General features: G+C 57.1%; 8 protein-coding genes across 8 annotated transcripts; 5 read left to right on the top strand and 3 right to left on the bottom strand.

Annotated features, from left to right (window-relative positions):
* Nucleotides 1–201: 201 nt before the first annotated feature.
* Nucleotides 202–1,129, top strand: GCG54_00012430 (uncharacterized protein; the record flags this gene model as incomplete). The annotated part of the gene is made up of 2 exons (XM_045412308.1): nucleotides 202–635; nucleotides 721–1,129. The coding sequence occupies 2 exons, from the start codon at nucleotides 202–204 to the stop codon at nucleotides 1,127–1,129; spliced, it is 843 nt and encodes a 280-aa protein (XP_045261343.1).
* A 385-nt stretch (nucleotides 1,130–1,514) lies between these two features.
* Nucleotides 1,515–3,509, bottom strand: GCG54_00012429 (uncharacterized protein; the record flags this gene model as incomplete). Its single annotated transcript, XM_045412307.1, has 1 exon — nucleotides 1,515–3,509. One exon carries the CDS (start codon nucleotides 3,507–3,509, stop codon nucleotides 1,515–1,517), a length of 1,995 nt encoding a protein of 664 aa, XP_045261342.1.
* Nucleotides 3,510–5,335: 1,826 nt separating this feature from the next.
* GCG54_00012428 (uncharacterized protein) lies at nucleotides 5,336–6,304 on the top strand (the record flags this gene model as incomplete). Its single annotated transcript, XM_045412306.1, has 4 exons — nucleotides 5,336–5,405; nucleotides 5,459–5,584; nucleotides 5,635–5,657; nucleotides 5,705–6,304. The coding sequence occupies 4 exons, from the start codon at nucleotides 5,336–5,338 to the stop codon at nucleotides 6,302–6,304; spliced, it is 819 nt and encodes a 272-aa protein (XP_045261341.1).
* A 1,236-nt stretch (nucleotides 6,305–7,540) lies between these two features.
* On the top strand, nucleotides 7,541–8,633 carry GCG54_00012427 (Hydroxyquinol 1 2-dioxygenase; the record flags this gene model as incomplete). The annotated part of the gene is made up of 3 exons (XM_045412305.1): nucleotides 7,541–7,768; nucleotides 7,825–8,306; nucleotides 8,360–8,633. 3 exons carry the CDS (start codon nucleotides 7,541–7,543, stop codon nucleotides 8,631–8,633), a joined length of 984 nt encoding a protein of 327 aa, XP_045261340.1.
* Nucleotides 8,634–10,377: 1,744 nt separating this feature from the next.
* On the top strand, nucleotides 10,378–10,890 carry GCG54_00012426 (Eukaryotic translation initiation factor eIF-1; the record flags this gene model as incomplete). The annotated part of the gene is made up of 3 exons (XM_045412304.1): nucleotides 10,378–10,480; nucleotides 10,594–10,686; nucleotides 10,742–10,890. The coding sequence occupies 3 exons, from the start codon at nucleotides 10,378–10,380 to the stop codon at nucleotides 10,888–10,890; spliced, it is 345 nt and encodes a 114-aa protein (XP_045261339.1).
* Nucleotides 10,891–11,700: 810 nt separating this feature from the next.
* Nucleotides 11,701–12,872, bottom strand: GCG54_00012425 (uncharacterized protein; the record flags this gene model as incomplete). Its single annotated transcript, XM_045412303.1, has 4 exons — nucleotides 11,701–11,967; nucleotides 12,030–12,177; nucleotides 12,233–12,288; nucleotides 12,348–12,872. The coding sequence occupies 4 exons, from the start codon at nucleotides 12,870–12,872 to the stop codon at nucleotides 11,701–11,703; spliced, it is 996 nt and encodes a 331-aa protein (XP_045261338.1).
* Nucleotides 12,873–14,278: 1,406 nt separating this feature from the next.
* GCG54_00012424 (uncharacterized protein) lies at nucleotides 14,279–15,531 on the top strand (the record flags this gene model as incomplete). Its single annotated transcript, XM_045412302.1, has 2 exons — nucleotides 14,279–14,792; nucleotides 14,855–15,531. Coding segments are annotated over 2 exons (1,191 nt in total), but the record flags the coding sequence as incomplete, so codon positions are not given.
* Nucleotides 15,532–15,752: 221 nt separating this feature from the next.
* Nucleotides 15,753–18,245, bottom strand: GCG54_00012423 (uncharacterized protein; the record flags this gene model as incomplete). The annotated part of the gene is made up of 5 exons (XM_045412301.1): nucleotides 15,753–16,840; nucleotides 16,897–17,241; nucleotides 17,844–17,876; nucleotides 18,016–18,095; nucleotides 18,184–18,245. 5 exons carry the CDS (start codon nucleotides 18,243–18,245, stop codon nucleotides 15,753–15,755), a joined length of 1,608 nt encoding a protein of 535 aa, XP_045261336.1.
* Nucleotides 18,246–19,531: the final 1,286 nt, after the last annotated feature.

Raw genomic sequence — 19,531 nt, 5'->3', positions numbered from 1 at the left:
AAGCCGCCCGAAAATCAGGCTGCGTTGGAAATCAGCCAATAAAGTGGACACACAATTGTTGACCATGCCGCCAAGTCACGTAAGCGCCCATATTGAAGGCAGGCTGCGCCCCTCACTTCTCATGTTCACACTTGTTCAGATTTCTCAGACCCCCCGCGCCAGACTCTGCAAACCTTCATCACTGCGTGACACCTCCTCAATATGGCTGACCCCTTGAGTATCGTCGCCAGCGTCATAGGTGTTGTGACCGCCGCTGTCCAAGTGACCCAGACGCTCCACAGCTTCATAGGGGGAATCCATGATGCTCCCCAAAATCTTTACGACACATCGGATCACCTAAAAGCATTGATAGATATTCTTGACAAGTTTGAAGTTGAGCTGAGGAAACATGACGAGACTCCGGGAAGTCTTAGTACATTGCTTTCACAAGCCAAACCAACGATCGAGGCGTGTCAGAATGCATGCAATGAGTTCCATGCTTGGCTGATGAGGGCGACACGGCATTCGGACACGAGTCACATCAGCTGGCGGGACCGCATCGGTCTTCAATACGAAGACAAAACCATCAACGCATTCAAGTCACGCCTGCAGAGTTATGAGTCTACAATCAATCTCGCTCTTGGCTTTACATCCCTGTAAGTATCACTGCTATCGATAAATCACAAGTTTGTGAAAAGGATACGGGTATTAATACATTGAGATACTGACCTCTTTACATAGTAATCTGATGAACCAGAACGCTGGAGACCTCCGGAGCATCGGAGACACCGCCACGAAGACTTTGGAAACAGTAACGAGTCAGATACAGGGACTTTCCATCGGGATGCAGGCTGTGATTGAGTTCGGAGCGGAGAAGAATGAGCTGATGAGCGCACTGGAAGAACAGACCAAGATGCTCACGCAGTGCGCGCGCGTTTGCATGCCAGTTCTCGAGGCAGCCACGAAGACTGAAGGCAACACGGTCAAATATGCGGTTGCTCTCGGAGAAGCTCGGCAGCTCGTTGGTGTCATTGGTGATGTCAAAGCTGGAGGAGCTACTTTGGCGATCGATCAGTTGATCGCGAAGGACAAGGCCAGGCAGATGGGAGGCACGATCTCTGGGGATGTTGCACTTGCGTTCATGAAGTAGAAGCACGATCTCCGATTCAGAAGTAACGTCAGGTGGGATCTTCATGATCTGGTCCCGTCCCCAAAATCGATTATGTAAATCGTGGCATCGTTGAAGTCGCCCAAAAATTATGATTATGCTGTTTATTCTGTTGATTTTCTCAATAAGTCTGTTCAAACATACATTAAACGGGGCTCCGGAGACATGTGCGAGTTCACTCATCTCCACCGTCGTCATTTCGCCACCCCCGTCTATTCCATCTTTCTTTCTTCATCTTTATGCTAGCTTGTAGGTTCCCCAGTATCATACTACTGTCAAACAATTTCCTACTTATCCATATCGAAACCGTAGCTTACAATGGTTTTGCTTTCCGTACTTCAAAGATGCTTTGCCCCAGAGTGAAGCATCATGACAAGGTCAAAAGAGGCCAGTCTTCCAATGAGGCATCGGTGATACCTTGCCCATCCATCAAACCGTGAACAATGCTATCTCCGATGAGTTCATACAGTTTTCCATTCTCTTTCTTTCTTAGTACCAAAGGAACGCTGCAACCTTGTATCAGAAACAGCTCGTCTCCAGGTTGACAAGAGCTGATCGCCCATCCAAGGTGGTCCTGGTCCGTCATGAACAGCCGCATCCCCATTCGGACGGAGGAGTAGCATCGCATCGCCTTCTTCACGGTGTCGGGGCGGGGTTTGTCGGAGGCAGCGCTCAGCCAATTTGCGAGGGGAATGCCGCCAATCTTGAACTCCAGATTCTGTTTACAAAAGAGCCACTTATAAAACTCCGGTGCTCCTTTCTGAACAGACTCTCGCACAGACTCGGTCAAAAGATGGTGAATGTCTCCGATCTTGATGTTTTTGGGCTTGGGTAACTTGTTCTTTGGGATGAGATCGTACAACAGCCAGCAACGCGATATGAGGCGTTCAACCTTGAGAGGGCCATACTTTCTCACGTCGCCCAGCTCACCGACCTCGGCGGTGCTGGCTTCGTTGTTAGTTGCGGAGCACTGTTCCACACGGCCCAGTCTCTTGTATCGCACTTGGAGCCGTTTCCGGCCAGGTGCTGTGCTCCAATAAGCCTCGGATCCCTGGGTGGCTCTCCATTTGTGGACGATTTTGCTCGATCCAGACTCGCGATCAGTTCGCTCTGCCACGAAATTGCTCCGTCCCAACAAGTAATTGTTGATCCGTTCCTCGCCCCAAGTTGCGGGATCGTTCCACTGAGGAACCCAGGTTTCCCAGAAGTGGCAGGGGAGCATGATGATGTCGGCATTCTTGTAAAAGTGGAGGAGCAGGTTGGCAGTCTTGCGATTCAGGTCGTCCAGAGACGCCTCGTAATCGGGGAACGGCACGCTGTCTGGCCCGTCTATGGCCAGGTGCTTCAAGGCGTACAGTTTGTCCTTGGGATCGGTAGACTTTGCCCGCCGGGAAAGGATGAGTGCTTCGACGAGGCGGATTGGCGACTCTCGAAAGTTGCGGAATCGGATAAGTCGCTCGACGTGCTCGAATACGGTAAGTGAGGTCAATGCACTTGCTTCGCTGCTTGTGGAGGCCAAGGCCTTGCATCCAGCAACTGCCTTTTGCAGATCCGACATCGAGACGGACTGGCCGTTCCAGAAGAACTCAACCTGCATAGACACGGCGACTTCCTGTATGATCCATGCACGACTCCAGTAGTCTCGCTGGAACATACTCGTGAGCCCTGTCCAATGCATCAGGCTTTTGAGTGGATATGAAGATCCCGACACTGGGCTGGCGGCAGTGTCCTTGTTTTGGGTCTTGGGGACATCGTCTTGGCTCGCCGAGGCGGCGATTAACGCCTCGATGAGTGCGCATGCCTTTCCGAAAAGCGCGGTGTCGGATGATCTGAAATGCCCAAGCCATGCCATCGTGACGGAAGCATATCTGTAGATGTCGCCCATGCGCTCTACCTGCTGGGCCCGCTCTTCGAAGTTGTATTGGTTGATACAGATTTGATCCGCCCACACTCGGTAATGTTTTCTTCGGCGCAGCTCCTGGAGGGCATGCGCGAGAGTTTTCGTCACCAGACGACGCGTCCCCGAGACCGTTATTTCCAACATACCATCATTTTGGTCGCCCCAACAATACGACAGGGCCACATATTTTTCAGCTACGCCCAGAGACACCTGCTCAAGGTGGCATTCAACGGGACTGGACGGATCCTCGTGAGGGGTCAGAACGATGAGCCGGATCTCCGCCCTCGCAACACCGAGATTCCAGTACGGGTAGTTGGGCACTTCGTTTGCTTTGGAGTAACCTGCTCCTCCGAAAGTATCGTAGCGATACCAGGTTCTACGGTCGCTGGAGTAATACGCCACATTGTCGTAGGAGTACCAATGTATCCTGCTGTATGGGTCGAAGTGATAGCCGGGTGCCATGTCGGCAGAACGAGCCCTGGTCGCGCGACGAACTTGGAATAGTTGGCGAACTCAGGCGACCGGAGATCTGACCAGTTCGAAGCACGCCTTTTGCCCTTGAAGGGAAACGACGGAGGCGGAACCATAAGTTTGGGAGAAGATAGAAGGTGTTGGTGGGTTAACTTGTCCCATTTGAATGTGGTCTGGAGCCGAGTGCGCAGTGTTGCAGTCAACCAGATTGAACGATCGAATATGTCTTGCATGCTGCATTAATCACGCGTTCACCAGAATCTGCCTACCTCATGTAAATACGCACTTATTGGTCAAGTACTTAGGAATGGAGTAAAAAAACCATGCTGACTGCAGGAAGCAAGTGGGGGATGCCTCTGCCCAGCGACAACGGCTCCTTTCCACGAGCAGGCTGTGGCCCACACATTGGTGACACTGCATTCACTGACGGCTCTGTATGCCAGGTCTGCGAGATGCAGTCTTACGTGGCAGCGCCTCGAATGTTTCTGCATTCCCAACGTCCAATCGACTTCGGGCTTAGACCATGCATATGTACACTGCAATTCCTCACTAGCTGCTCTTACTGGGCTTACATCACTGTTTATTCTCTGTGCCTCTGATAAGGTAGGCTGCGAAATTCATTTAACCAGCCAAATGGACGCCTTATGACGCCTTCCTGTTTGGAACGCGAACTACCCGCCCGGAAACTAGCCTCGGAGGCCAACCCCACTTCCCCGGTCCTCCTCCCGAATCAAAAGTGGACCCTCGGGAACGTGGTCCGGGAAGCACGGAGTCCTCTGCAAACGCAGCGCCCAAAAATAACCACGGTCCGTCAAATGACCTCATTTCAGAGGCGAGACATCTCAACGAAGGTTCATATTCCCGTGGAAATTTCACAAACCCATCACCACCACACCTGCCTCCCGAAATAACCTCGAGTCATGCCGTCGTAGCCAGGCCGCGGATCGGACATTGACCCTCAACCCCCGACGCCCTTCCCTCCTACATTCCAACCTAGACGGTAAATCAAATGCCTCCCACCCAAATACTCACGAAACTCCTGCCCAAATCTCCCCAGACCCAAACAAACCCATTCTCGTGGGAGGACCCTGCACACACCCATAATCTTGAAGAGAAAAGGTCCAAGCTCCTTCTTATGCCTGGCACTCTTCAACGCCGGCAGTCGGCGGTCTCGCCGCTCGGTGGATCTACGACGTCCCATGCCAGGGGTATCCCCGGCTCCGCGGCCATCGCGGGAGACAGGTCGATCTGATGTTTTCCCTTCTGGTGCTTCCCCCAAGGGGAAAATGCGAAAGCGGGTGCTTCCCTAAGTTTAAGCTCCGCTCCGCTCCCACACCTTTCTTCAAACGCTGTCCTTATCCACTTTAAGCTACCTTGCCTTTCTTCAAGCCGGCAGCACATCGCCACACTTGCAACCTCATCCTACGGCATATCATCCACGATGGCGTCGCCGGAGCCAGGACAGCAGCCTCTGGTGAGCACCATTCGCTTCTTAGAGATGCCTTTGGGTTGTTGCTGATGAGTGTCGGTGAATAGGCTCCTGATGACTTTGATTCCGACTCTGTCATTTCCGAGGTGCGTTGCGCGAGATCCCCACATTTCTGTCTTTCCTTCCCCCCTTTTGATGGACCACGCGTCTGAGTTTCATGTTGGCGGTTGGTGATGTTGTTGACTGACTGCGAATGCGAAATAAGCCGCCCGAGAGCTTAGAATCGATACGGAGCAGCGTGTTGAGATTCCATGTCGAGAATGGGCGGACGTACCATGCGATGAGCTCGGGGAGTAAGTTGCGGTGAAGCTGGTCGTGGGGATGTGACATGGCGACTGATGCGGTTGGGCTGGTAGAGTACTCGTTTCCCAACGACGAGAGGGAAGCTGAGCGTCTGGGTATGAGAGTCCACTGAGAGCGAGGTGCTGGTTCGTCGGCTGATGAGAGACAGATCTGCAACACCACATGTGGATATTGACGCTCCGCGGAAAGCTGTGTCTATGTCCCAAGGGCGAGGAAGAGAACAAGCGCGTCTTGGACTGCGGCACCGGGACGGGAATCTGGGCGATGGAATACGGTGCGGCTCCCTTCCCTCGCCAGCATGAAACGACACTGACATTCTCTTAGCTGATGCACACCCCGAAGCTCAAGTCAAACACTCACCTCCCCGTCCTCACTCTCACTAACACCCACCAAGGTCATCGGCGTCGACCTCAGCCCCATGCAACCATCATGGGTCCCCCCAAACCTCTCCTTCGAGCTCGACGACCTCGAAAAGGACTGGACCTGGTCCAAGCCCTTCGACTTCATCTTCGGCCGCGTCCTCGCGGGCTCCATCTCCTCCTACCCGGACTTCTTCGCCAAAGCCTTCGCGCACCTCGAGCCCGGCGGCTACCTCGAGATGCAGGACTTCGCCCTCCCCTACCGCTGCGACGACGGCACGCTGCCCGCCTCGTCCCCGCTCCACCGGCTGTCAACGCTCTTCCGCGAGGGCACCGCCAAGGCGGGCCGGCGGATGGACCTCGCGCCGGCGTATGCGCGCATGATGGAGGCGGCGGGCTTCGAGGGCGTGACGGAGTGGACGAGCAAGTGGCCGATGAACCGGTGGCCGCGGGACCCGCATTACAAGGAGATCGGGATGTGGACGCACGCGAACCTGGATACCGGGCTGGAGGGGCTGACGCTGGCGCTGTTTACGCGGTTTCTGGGCTGGAGCCGGGACGAGACGTTGGCGTTTTGCGCGGAGGTGAGGATGGCGTTGCGGGATTGTCGGACGCATGCGTATTTGCCGATGTGAGTCTTCCGTGTGAGGTGTGGTGGGAGGTTGCTGATGGTGGGCAGATATGTTGTGTATGGACGGAAGCCGGTGGGGAAGACGACGGTGAGGGCGGGGGACGGGGCCGGGACGGAGGGTGAAGGGTCGGTGCCGCCGGGGATTCAGTAGGTTTGGGGGTTACGTGTTGGCTGAGGATGGTTTGCGAGGGCGGCGTGGTTTTGTTGGAGTTGGCGGGCGGATCATTGTGGTTTCTGCAAGTGCTGGGTCGGTTGCATGTGTGGTTTCGGGAAGAGAAGTCGTTGCATACCCGTTGATCAAAGGAAGACACGGAAGCATTTCACTTTGGATTACTCCGTAAACCCGGATGATGGCGCAACTGACATGTTGGCGTACGCCGTTGCAAAAGCCGTTTCCCATTCACATGTGGTGGCAGCAGATGAGAGAACGAAGAAGTGCATTAAGGCAAACCACAAAGGGGAAATCACGGCAAAGTCAAGACCCGGAGATACACCCCCCGGCCCCGTTAATCCGTAAATCCACGCCGCGGCGCCGACCGCCCTGCCCCCTTCGCCGCTTACACATCCAACCTCCCCCCCGAGCCCTCCGCTTCTCAAGTCCCGAAGCAAGACCCGGGGAGACACTCCCTCAGGGCCCGTGCTCGCCTCCACCTTTCCGCGACTGACGTGGGGGCGGGGCAAGAGCGACGCTAAAACCCCGCAGAGCATTCCACTGTGCTGTTTCCCCCTCCCTGGAGTCCCTGGAGTGCTGTGCTGTAGAAGGAGGGGTAAGGGAACTGCCGCCAGCTACGGGACGGCGTTGACTTTTTGCATTCTTGGGGCATTTGTAACGTACCTGACGTAGGGCTTTTTGTATTCAGCCGCTTTGAAGTAATTATTAAATATCGACTGATGGCCCGCGCAAAGTGGTTCGGAAGAGAGGCCACGAGCATCGGCTAAGAAATCACCCGCGACGTCAACGACTCGGTAAAGTACCATGGTTAGAGGATCACCGAGCACCAAAGCAAGGTGACGCGGGGCACATCAGGTACGGGATACGCTGCCGGGAAGTGAAAAGTCCACTCGGAGCTTGGTGATTACCGAGCATTACATAAAGAGGGTCCCCCCAGCCTTGGAGCTTCGCCGACGCAACTTACACAGACCGAAAGGCATACTTAATCGTTCGATTCCGGACGACCTGTAAGGAATCGGACTGTAGCAGTGGAAAAGTCGCAATTGGAACAGGCAAGAAACAGCAAACATGGCGGACAAGACACCGGAGCTGCTGGATCTGACGATCGACAACATCACGCCCAACACGATCCGCATCAACTCGCAGAGCCAGAATGCGCGCCTCAAGTACCTCATGGAGCGGCTCGTCACGCACCTGCACGACTTTGCGCGCGAGACGAGGCTGAGCACCGACGAGTGGATGGCGGCGCTCAACTTCCTCGTGGGGTGCGGGCAGATCAGCAGCGACGTGCGGCATGTAAGTCATCCTTCGTGGTCCCTTTATAAATGAGACAGAGCAGCTGACTAGGCTAGGAATTCATTCTCCTGTCCGATATTCTCGGCCTCTCCCTGCTCGTCGACAGCATCAACCACCCGAAGCTGTCCGACTCGACCGAGGGCTCCGTCCTGGGCCCGTTCCACACGCACGATGCGCCGACGCTGGAGAACGGGGCGAACATGTCGGGAGATCCCGAGGGCGAGCCGTTGTTGGTGGTCTGCACAGTCAAGGACCGCCAGGGAAACCCGGTGTCTGGGGTCAAGATCGACATCTGGGAGACGGACAGCAGCGGGCACTATGACGTGCAGCACGAGGGACGGACGGAGGCGAGCGAGCGGTGCGTCATGGTGTCTGACGACAATGGGCGATTTTGGTTCCAAGGCATCAAGCCCGTCAGCTATCCCATTCCGCACGACGGACCTGTAGGAAAGCTGTTGGACCATTTGGGCCGACACTGCTGGCGGCCTGCACACTTGCATTTCATGTTCGAGAAGAAGGGCTGGGATCACTTGATCACGTAAGTTCTCCCAATGGCGTACAGAGAGAAAAGATAAGCTGACGACAAGCAAGCGCGCTGTACATCCGGGGAGACCCGTACGAGAAGTCTGACGCGGTTTTTGGTGTCAAGAAGAGCCTCGTGGTGGACCTCGACAAGGTTGACAAGGCGACGGCGGAGAAGTACGGAGTCAAGGAGGGAAGTTGGCTATTGGAGCAGGATTTTGTGCTGGTGACGCAGAAGGAGACGGAGGAGCTGAGGGATCGCAACGCGGTTGAGGCCTTGAAGAAGCTTGGGCTGACGCATCTGAAGCTCGTGGACCATCTCCCCGTGCCGGAGCTGGACTGAGGGCGTCCATCTGTATGGAATTTGCCGTATATTATGTCATAATTCGAAGGCCGGTTTGACCACCAGATTGCTGCACGGCCCAGATCAAGGCTTTATCGGCGCAAAGCCCGGATGCGGATGATCCGTAGGGCTGGGCGCAGCGCTGGATGCGGCAAGACGGAAACGCCGGGCTGGCCACTTTATTGTCTGAACCGGCTGGCGGCAGGTGGGGACGGGACGGTGGGATGGGTCATTCGTCCGGCGGGATGGACGCAAGGGGGATCCGGACTCTTCTTTGGTGCGACTGCGACGCAGTAAAGAAGCCGAGTCGAGTCGCATGGCACCGCCGACCGCGCGCCTTCCCTGCTAGATCAAGGCACAATGCGAGGTTTGGTTGATGGTCGTGTTTGTTTCCCCGTCAGATGATGGCCCTTGTCTCAGCCCGAGCTGGGCGGCAGGTAGTGGGATCTGGAGGGTTACCTGGGCGGAGGGTACGAGAGGGCCGCGGTAGCGCAAGGGCCCGGCCGGCGGTCGCGGGTGGCTGTACGTTGGCGATGGGTATCTCTAGTTGCCGAGATACGAAGTACGCAGTAGGAACAGTTCGTGCTACTGCGTACGGCCCACGGTGCATGTATTGCTGCTTTCCCCAGCACTAGGCCGCAACTAGCCATGGTTTGCAGACGACCTCGAGATGGGCCGGCCACAGCTGGGTGCTGGGTGGGGGCCGTGCTGGCGTGACTGCACCGACTGTGACTCTAGCTATCTTATCTGGTCCTGCTTGACTGGATGAGCTGGTCCAGTGGATGTACAGTGAGTTGTGAGCGATAATCACTGCGAAAAGCAACCTTGAGATGATGGCTGCTGTCTGTGACTGATGTCGGTGATGAAGCGAGTGTGTGTGTGTGTGTTCAGCTTGGTGCAGTGCAGCGAGGTGCGGTGAGTGGTGGTGGGCTTGGTGGATCTTCCGTGGGCTGCCTCAGGGCGGTGCTCATTGGCCAGAACCATCGGAGCCTGCCTTATCTGCCAATCACACTCAGACACAGGGTAAGCGCTCTCCCCAGGCGGTGGTTCTGGGCAGGGCAGGCATCGGCCACGGCGGTCAGCACTCAGTCCAGTGCCTTCCCAGGCGCTGAGGTGCTGGATGGGCGACAGGGGCCCGTGCGCCTTGCCCCTCGTCACCCGTGCCTCCCACCTGCGCCCCTCTCTGGCCTTTCCGAAGCCCACACTGGTGCAGCTGGCAGTGAGCCACCCCCCCTTTCACTGAGCAGCCCCCCCCGTACCCGACCGAGTCCGTCATTTCTCCCAACTTCCACAAACATCAGTCATCGATCTGCAGACCACCCACCCCCCATAAATCTTCCGACGTACAAAACCCAACAGGCCTCGCCAACTCTCGACTCCGACTGACTTCGCCACCTTCTCGTCACGTATATCACCGCCAGCCCTCCCGCCAGCTTTAGCTACCAGACATCCACCCGCGCTACTCAGCTACAACCAAACCACCACTCATCTAAACGCCCGCTGCAGCGAGACCGCTTACCGCAAGCCGTCTGTCGCTGATCTTTCATCCCTTCAACAAAACCCATTTCCCACAGTCACCCCCGAACAGACGAGTTTATGTCAATTGAAAATCTCAAGACCTACGGTACGTCTCTCTCTGTGATGTCGACTCCGCGTGTTGCCCCGTCGTCGTCGCGTGCTCCGCGATGTCGTCGGTCACGTCACGCCCGGACACGTCGCCTCTCCCTGACCGCCATGTCCAAAGATGGATCCGCTGACATCCGCCTCAATAGACCCCTTCGCCGAAGCCGACGAAGATACCGGAGAGACCAAACAGGCTCAAAATTATATTCATATACGAATCCAACGTACGTCTCGTCCCAGACACCCCCGACCGTCGCTGCCGACGACAAATCCCGCACGTGCCATGTTTAGCCGTGCGCAAACTCGGATGAGGACAACCGCTGACATTTCGACGCAGAACGCAATGGACGAAAGACTCTGACCACCGTTCAGGGTCTTCCAAAGAAATTCGACCAGAAGAAGATTCTCAAGGTCATCAAGAAGCAATTCGGTAAGCTACCCCGCCCTCCCCTCGCCCAATCCTCAACCAAGCTAACCCAACTCAGCTTGCAATGGCACCATCGTAGCGGACAGCGAGATGGGCGAGGTCATCCAGCTCCAGGGTGACCAGCGCAAGGTCGTCCAGGAATTCCTCATCAACAAGAAGGAGGGTCTCGGACTTGATGCCAAGACTATTAAGGTCCACGGCTTCTAAGCCCGCCGCAGGTCGCCGCCGCTCCTGCACAGCACCACAGCATGTGTCTGCGGAGCTGACGTCCGGGTTCGCGGAGTGTCAGGCATGAATAACCTGGCAGTCTCCCGCCGCGCAGTGTCGGCGCCCGATATCGACGTAGTAGGACGGTATACCATCCCTCCGACGGAAGAGGTTATCGGCGTGATGGTTTAGGGCGACTTGCGTCTTCTCCGACGCGATGATGATACGTCAGATATCAAGATATCTTTTGGAGCTTGCCGTACTTTCATTGATGGTTGGGCAGCCCAGAGATTATAGTCTTAGAAATTGACACCTTCGTCACACCTGCTGCTGATTTTGCATTTCGTGACCTACGGCTAACCCGGATAACCCAACGGGCTGCATCGTTCCAGAAGCCTGCAAGGTTTAGACAACGTTGCGTATGACTGCACCCAACGCAAACTCAATTTGCCCAACCGTGACTCGCGGACACTTTTTCGAGATCAACAGAAGAGACGTCAGCCACCACACGAATGGCGCCAAATGCTCACAAGTACACCGGAACGTAGACACTGTCAAGCCCATGCACCCCACCACAATGTTGACATTTCCCATCATTAACCAGCGCAATTATTCCTTGATCGTGGGTATCTATGTTTCTCAAACCAAAAAGGGCATCCATCCATACAAAAAGACGAAAACATTCAAAAACATCGCTGTTCCCATGCCCCCGTATCTTTGACCACTTCCCAACATCCGAGTGTGATGATTGTATGATTCTGTATTCTTATGTGCTTCACCTCGTGCCTTTTCGCCTGCGCGTCCTCTGCGTCACAGCTCCGTCCGCGCGGTGGTGGAGGACGAGTCAAAGGACGCGGGTATGATGCCGTCGCCCACGACGTTCCGCGCGAGCTCGAGCAGCAGGCGGGCGAGCGACTCGAAGGGCTTCTCGGGGTAGTCGGAGCCGTTGTAGTGGAGGTGCGCGAGCAGGGAGACCATGCTGATGAAGCTGGCGATGGAGAAGATGTTTATCGAGGTGGAGGTTTCCTTTTTGATGTTTATGCTGCGCTGGGTGATGTGGTAGGCTATCGTCAGGGTCTGGTCGTGGGGATGTGTGTGTTAGCGAGGGAAGGGTAGATAGAAGGAGGGAGGGGACTGACTGTTGCGATTGTGACCCAGCCCGGGAGTAGGAGCCTCGGGTCCTCGAAGCCGCCTGAGAAGGTGAGGATTCGCTCCGTGAGGAAGGCGTTTGTGGCGTTCATTGTGAGGATGCGGATTATGGTCGCGGAGGGGGTGTAGTTGATTAACCTGTAGCGCACGGAGTTAGCTACTGTAGCTTCCCAAGCTGGGAGAGGGTACGAACCAGCGGGACATGAGGCAGTCGATGAAGAAGAAGGAGAGATAGGCCGATGCGCCGCACTACCAAACTGTCAGCTAGCTTACTCCAACGTACAGGTTTGATCTGGTGTACTACGCACCCACATCAGACCCAGGGACATCTCCGTCCAGGGAAACGGTATCGCGGGGTGTGCCGGGGGCCAATTGCTCGGCGGACACGCCCCCGGCGCTCCTCCGACTCCGACTCCTCCTCCGGCGAAGCTCAGCCCCGTGGCCGCGGCCCCGGCAGCAGCAGCAGCATTCCCGAGTCCCGCGGCGGCGAGGTTCGCGGCGGCCTTCTTGCCGCCGGGGACGGCGACGGGGATGATCTGGACGAGGAGGGTGACGGCGGGGGAGAGGGCCCAGAAGATGTGCGGGCCGATGGAGAGGAGGCGGCAGGCGAAGAGCCAGGGGCGCCAGGCCTTGGGGACGTTGAGGACGACGGCGATGCGGGGCTCGAGGAGGGAGGAGGAGATGTGGTCTGCGCCGGGGGTGTTCGCGTAGGGCGGCGGGAGGTCGATGTCGTCGGTGCCGCTGGGGTAGGAGGGGGCGTCGCGGTGGTGGTGAGGAGGGTGGCCGTTTTGGGAGGAGGTCGTGGAGGGGCGTCGGGGGCCGGGAGGGGCCATTTAGGTTTGTCGTCGGGGGCTGGTGGCCATATGGGAGGAGGTTTCTCAGGATGGTGCTGGGTGTGGCATGTGTCGATTTTGGGGATTGGTGGTTTGTTTTGTATGGATAAGGATACAGATGGAGGTGAGGAGAGGAGGAGGTGGAAGAGGTTATCGTGGCTGGGGGGTTTGAGCTTGGAAGAAGGAAGGAGGGGACGGCGGACTTGGCCGCGGTGGTTTGTCTGACGGATGGTTGTTCGGGTGCCGGCTTGGCGGTGGTGGTTGTGGTGGTGGTACCGTTAGGGTAGGTGAGAGAGCTCCCGGGAGCTTTGACTTTCTTCAAAATTGGGTAGCTGTCCTTTTCTTGTTTTTTCTCGGACCTGACGACGACGGCGCCCGGGGGGTTTGGGCGGCGGACGGATTGACGTTTTGGAGATTTGGGGCAGCCAGCGGGCGGGCACTTTTTTTCTGCGGGAAAGTGAAGTGATGACAGGAACCCTGGATGGGGATGGGGGTCGCGTGCCCGCAATTGCGTCTGTGGTTTCAGTTGCGGAAATACCCAGGCACCGTTGATACGACGGGATACTGCTGCAGAACCTTGAAAGATTATTTGTGTGTGCGTGTGGGATTATTGCTATTTTGCCAGCGGGCGTTCTTTGCAAATTGTGTCATTGGCTGCGGATGGAACCTTGGGATGCCTGCACCACCTTCTGCATTGGGCCCGTCATTTGTTATCAATTGACAGGATACGGTGTGTCTGGATAGTCTTTTGGGGATGGTGTCAGAGGAGAGAGTGTAAGGGTACGGTGGTTGACGGCAATTGGATGGTTTAAGCTGTGGACGGACAGGTTCGTGGAGTTCTGGAAGCGCCGCATCCGCATGAGTGCCCAATCTCTCAAACACGTAAACGGTCAGCCCAAACGCAGCTGTATGGGGAGTGTCTACGAGAGGGCAGTTCCCGTGAGGCAAGCGAGAATGTCGGCTGCCGTCTTGCGAGTAACACGAGCTTGGCCGAGCTATCCGCAAGACAAGTCCGCAAAGTAGCTGTTGTGAAGCTTCTTATCGACATCTCACGAGATTGCGGACATGGCAAAAAAGCGGCCTTCCTGGAGACTTTCACCAAGTCAGTCAATGTTTACATTCGGCTCCGGGTACTCAAGATACTCCAGCTGTCGCGTATCACGCCTGAAGGCGCAAAGCACGAAAAGCATCAATTTGACACAGGATCTCATTCAACCCCAAGTCCCTGAGCTGAAGCAATCAATGTCGACCACAGCCCAGCAGGGTCCCTACAGCCGGTCCCGCCTTGGATGCCCCGTTCCTTACGTTGGCGGCGGATCCCCTAACCCACCGTCCACGTCTTCCGTCGTCATGTCCAGTCAATCCCTCCAAGAGAAACAGAAATAACGATAAAACGGCCCACCAGCGCGAGCACGTCCATTGAAGCTGTGCTCATTGGCCAGCACCAGCCACACCTGTGGCTATCCGACGCTGGGCAAGCTGCCTGCGCCACACCAGAGGGTCGTCCGAGAAAAAACGACGTCCCGAAAGCTTGGACCATTCTTTTTTTCGTCAATTGGAGATTTTTGGTGATCGCCAGCCGCAGTGTTCTGCCCCGGGAACGTCAGGCCATCGCTCTCGCCCGCACGACAACGATGAGCAGCAGCACAGTATACCACGCCGCGAGGCCATTACTCGGCCTGGGTCGACCAGTTGCCATGCGTCACCAGACGTTGTTCCGCGCTTCATTCCCGACCACTGCGAGGAGGATACCGGCGACGACGAGGGGCTACGCCGGCGCCAAACCCCCCTCCGCCGACATGCGAATGATGGGCAAGGCCATGGCCGCCCAGGACAAAAAGGCCTCTGCTCAGTTCTCCGCCAGGAACATGGAGAAGCAGCAGCAGCAGCAGCAGAGCCTGTCGAACATGCTGCTCCCTGGTATGTCACCGTACGCTCCAGTATAACACTACATTCCCCAGCTAACCACCACGGGTCGACAGGCACCTTCGTACCCCTCCCCCTCGCCAGCACCCCGAAACCCTACTACCCATACCTCCTCGCCCGCTTCAAGCAACGCGCCAAGGACCTCATGGTCTTCGCCGGCCTCAAGCTCCAGTCCATGCCCAAGTTCTGGAAACGCCCCCGCGCGCAGTTCCAGACCTCCTCCATCGTGCCGACCGCCAAGGCCCTGCACCAGCAGCTCGCCGAGGCCCTCGCCGCCGGCGACAAGGACACCCTCCGCCAGATCTGCGTGCCGCACCTCTACGAGACGCTCTCGGCCACCATCTCGCGCCGCAAGGCCACGCACAAGCTCACCTGGGAGCTGCTCGCGTACGACGGGCGCCCGAAGCTGCTCAGCCACCGCCTCGCGATGCTGCCGCCCGCGGGCAAGTCGCCGCTGCTGCAGCAGGCCGTCGTCGGCATCGTCAGCAGGCAGAGGCTCGGCCGCGTCGACAAGCAGACGGGCGAGCCCGTGCCGCAGAGCACGCGCGTGGAGAAGCTGGACGAGTACCTCGTGCTGTCGCGCAGCCTGGACCCCCAGTCGTACAAGCCCGGCAAGTGGATTGTGTGGGGCAACACGAAGGTCACGACGATGAAGAGCTGGAAGGCTGAGGAGGCGCAGGTCGCGGCGATGGAGGCGGCGGAGTTTGAGAGGAGGAACGGCTTCAAGGTGTAAGATGGGTTCACGGCGGGAGGGAATGTGTGGATGAGGAGCAAAAAACATGTAATGAGTGTATTATATGTGTCTGATTATCTTGGCTGGAAAATGGCCGCGGTTGCATTGGAGCGGAATGAACTCCTCCACCCACGAAATACAGAATTAAAATCTCCCCCTATTTCGTCCCCCTATGTAAGTTTTCGTCTAAGACGACATGTCTGTTGATTTGGGTCAAACATTTAGAAAAACTTGCCGGCGGGCTTGACAATCTCAACATCGGACGTGACATCGGTGTACTCCTCACGCGAGACGGTATGCGGCACGCCATCCGCGTCGGGGGTGAAGCCAGGACCGACAGGACGGTCGAGCGCGTCGAAGCGGCGGCCGCTCTTCTTGGCCATCGCGTACTGGAACCCAAGCCGCACGCCAAGCGCGCCAAAGCCCCAGAGGAAACTGCCCACAGGGGCGGCGACGAAGGCGCCAAACACGCTCCAGTCGTCGGCGTACAAACCCTCGGAAATAATCAGCAAATTCGCCGCCTTCTGCGCGTCGCCCTCGTAGAAGACCAAACCGAACAGGAAGACGGTGAGGATGCCGCCCAGCCCGCCAACGACGACCTCGAAGCCGCGCCACCAGTAGAAGCGGTCGACGAGCCCGAAGACGAGGACGGGGATGACGGAGGCGGAGACGAGGTCGGAGATGAGGTAGATCTGCAGCACGGAGGGGGCCTTGAGGGCGATGACGACGGTGGGGACAATGATGAGCACGACGCCGGCGCGGATCCACCAGATGTTGAGGCGGTTGCGGAAGAGGTCGTTGGAGGCGGAGGAGACCATGGCGGACTGCAGGGAGTCGAAGGCGGCGGTGGAGAGGGTGCAGACCATGACGAGGACGATGCCGACGACCCAGGCGGGGAGCTGCTGTAACAACAAAAAGAAGGCGACGGAGCCCGAGTCGGCGATCTGGTCGAGGGGCAGGGCGCCGGACCAGGCGGCGACGAGGCCGGTGACGCCGACCATTGTGAGGACGCAGAGGATGACGGCGACGGCGATGGAGACGCCGATGCGCAGGTCGCGGTCGGTCTTGGAGGCGAAGGTGCGCAGCCAGAAGCCCGAGAGGAAGAAGTCGTTTGTGAGGATGCAGATGGGCAGGATGTAGAGGAGCTGCCAGCCGAGGAGGGTGGGTTTGAGAAGGCCGGAGGTGTCGATGAGGGAGGTGTCGATCTCGGTCTTGACGCCCATTGTGATTGCGACGATGATGATGAGGCAGACGACCATGGCGCCCTGGAGGTTGTCCGTGATGAAGGAGATTTTGAAGCCGCCGAGGGCTGTGGTGAGGTGTGTTAGTGGGAGGATGTGGGTTGGGGGAAGGGGGGATAGGTACAGGTGTAGATGGTGGTGATGACGCATTGGACAATCATGACGGGGAGGCCGTCGAGGCTCGTGAGAGCGTTAACGACCTGGCCGATGGCGGAAAGCTCAGCGACCATGTAGAGGAACAGCGTGACGAGGGTCATGAAGCTGAGGTACAGCATGGCGATGGTGCCGTAGCGCTGGCGGGTCCAGGCCGTCAGGACGAAGCCCTCGGGGGTCTTGCGGCGGATGATGGGGCCGAGGACGGCGAAGATGAGCAGCGGGAGGGAGGAGGACAGGGCGTAGACGACGACGCCCTGGACGCCGGTGATGGTGGCGAGCTCCGGGTAGGAGAAGAGGATGCCGGAGCCGAGGGCTGGGGTGGTTAGTTTTTTGTCAACGCACACAAGAGGGGGGAGGAGGGGAGAGATATTGGAGCGGCAGCACGTTTCCCACGCAAGCATTAACTTGATCGAGTAATTACGGTACAATCTCAGCTTCATTTCCCCGGGGGCGGGCATCTCCTCTCGGGGTGGGAGGGTGGATGCCGGCGCCGCCTGGTTCAAATCCGCGCCCGTAGTGAGCCGCATCCTCGGGGTCCCGCCCGCTCTTCGGCCGGTCTGGGGACTATCCTCGACTGCCGTGTTCCAGGTCAGGTGGCCGGATTAGACGGGGACAAGTCCGCCAGGCCAAACTGAAGAGAGGGAGGTGCCCCCGAGGACTGTTGTTGATCTTTGGGTTACGAACCTGCCTGTCAGTTTCGTTGGATGTGGCACCCTGGATCTTGCTCGTCTCATTGATACTCTGGGGCCATGAGGAGCGACGTCGCGCCCTCTCATGTCAAGTCTGTCGTCTCTGCGCGCATGGCTTCCGCTGGTTTGGATTCGTGGTTCTTGCTGCTGCTGCCGTTCTGCCGCTCTCTTGTTCTCAAGAGAATGATTCGGGCCGGAGAAGCGCTCTCGCGTCTTCCTCACTCACCAGAGGCGATGAAGTTGAGGGCCAGGGGGAAGGCTGCGGGGAGGAAGAGGTTAGTCGGGTGGTGTCCAGTGAGGCGAGACATGCTAGCAAGGTGAAGAAACAGTAGCGCTCCAAGGTGCATGAAGCCTCGCTGTGGTGGTCGCGATCGCAAGAACATGAGGGGATTTCTGACCCGTCTGAGTCCTGTTACCGGACAGGAACTCTCCCTTGGACTGGTTGCGGAACTTCCACGCAATGGCAGTTCCCGTGATCCTGCGCGCGTGGTCAGCGAAAGGTTCTTTCCCGATGAGAGCGTTGGGGTCATGAAAAGGTTCCCAATGTGTGGGACTTTGATTCGTACAGGAAGAGTCCATAAGTGACGTAGATGATGGCATTCGATGCCGCGAAGGATGGCTGTCCCATGCTTGCTGTTCGTCGCAAAGAATGCGTAACTTCTGTTTGGCCAAACTAGTTGCAGGTTGCAGAAATGACGCAAATGATGCGATTCGTCCGTGACGGAGGGTTGGAAAAAGCAATGCGACGAGAGCGAAATTTTAAAGACGGCTCGGTTCGTGGCGTGAGCGAGGACAGAGGCGAGATTTGCGCGCGAAAAAAAACCCTTGCGCCGGGCGATGTTCAACCGCGACGGCGACAGCAAAATGAACCTGGGAACCTTGGCCGAGGGCCTCAGCTAATCAGATTCGGGAAGCATGATTAGTTAATGGTCTGCTAAAAGAGTGGATACGGCTAGGTAACTTTTCTGCGTGGGGGAGGATTGAGAGATTTGGTGGTGTCGCGATTGAGTGGCCGATTGCGGCGATGGGCCATTCAGAAGGGCAGGTGGTGTCGTCGAAGTGGAGGACTCAGCGGGTGGTGGGGAGTTGCGCCGTTTTTGGGCCGCCGGTGTCACTCCGGAGTCTTGCTCCGGGTTTTGCCAAACTGATTGACGAAAGACGGTCTACTCGAGACTTCAGTTTCGTCTTTGATAAACTGGGTCTGTAAATAAACAGCATCTACGTGATCAAGCACTGGCGACTATTTGATGGCAGTTGTAGTGATTGCCTGTCGCTGTTCGTATGCGGATTCCTGTATGCACATGGTCAACATTGGGTCCAACTAAGTTCATCCTTAAAAAACGGGCCGGTTTCTATTTTCACATTCTGGTCAGAGCTGAGAGCGACAACCTCCCATGTGTTTCGCGAGGGCTGTCTCTCTTTCGAACAGAGATCAAGTCGATGTCCATTAAGATTAACCTCGAGGGAGCCGAGTATTGCCAAGAAACGGCTTCTTTATAACGAAAGTCTTTCATCCCACAAGTCAGCCATGTGAACTTGAAACTCACAGAACTGGCCCTCAAATGCCGTTGTACTCTGCGGAGGCCACGCAGGGCACCCGAAACCTTTTCTCCCTTCCGGAAGAGGGGTCGCCGCCATGTGTCCGGAGCCCGGAGCTCACCTCCGGCGTTGTCCGTGCACCCCCGACGTCAAGCCAACATCCCGTCCCACCTCGAACCCAATCTACCGCACGTCAATATCTCCGGAGAGGCCAGGCCAGCCGCAGCTACCTCAATTCCAACGCACCGCCGACAGAGGTTGAGATTCTGTCCCGGCAGCTCCGCCACCAGGGGACCAAAGGGTTGTCTCAACGGCCCAGCAACGCCAGCCACCGATACTCCCATCCCGAAGAACGTGAAGCCCCGATCACAACAA

This window comes from Colletotrichum gloeosporioides (genome assembly GCF_011800055.1).
Source record: "Colletotrichum gloeosporioides strain Lc1 chromosome Unknown consensus_65, whole genome shotgun sequence".
In the NCBI taxonomy this organism is placed as follows: Eukaryota; Fungi; Ascomycota; class Sordariomycetes; order Glomerellales; family Glomerellaceae; genus Colletotrichum; species Colletotrichum gloeosporioides.
This window is presented reverse-complemented; position numbering and strand designations above follow the sequence as displayed.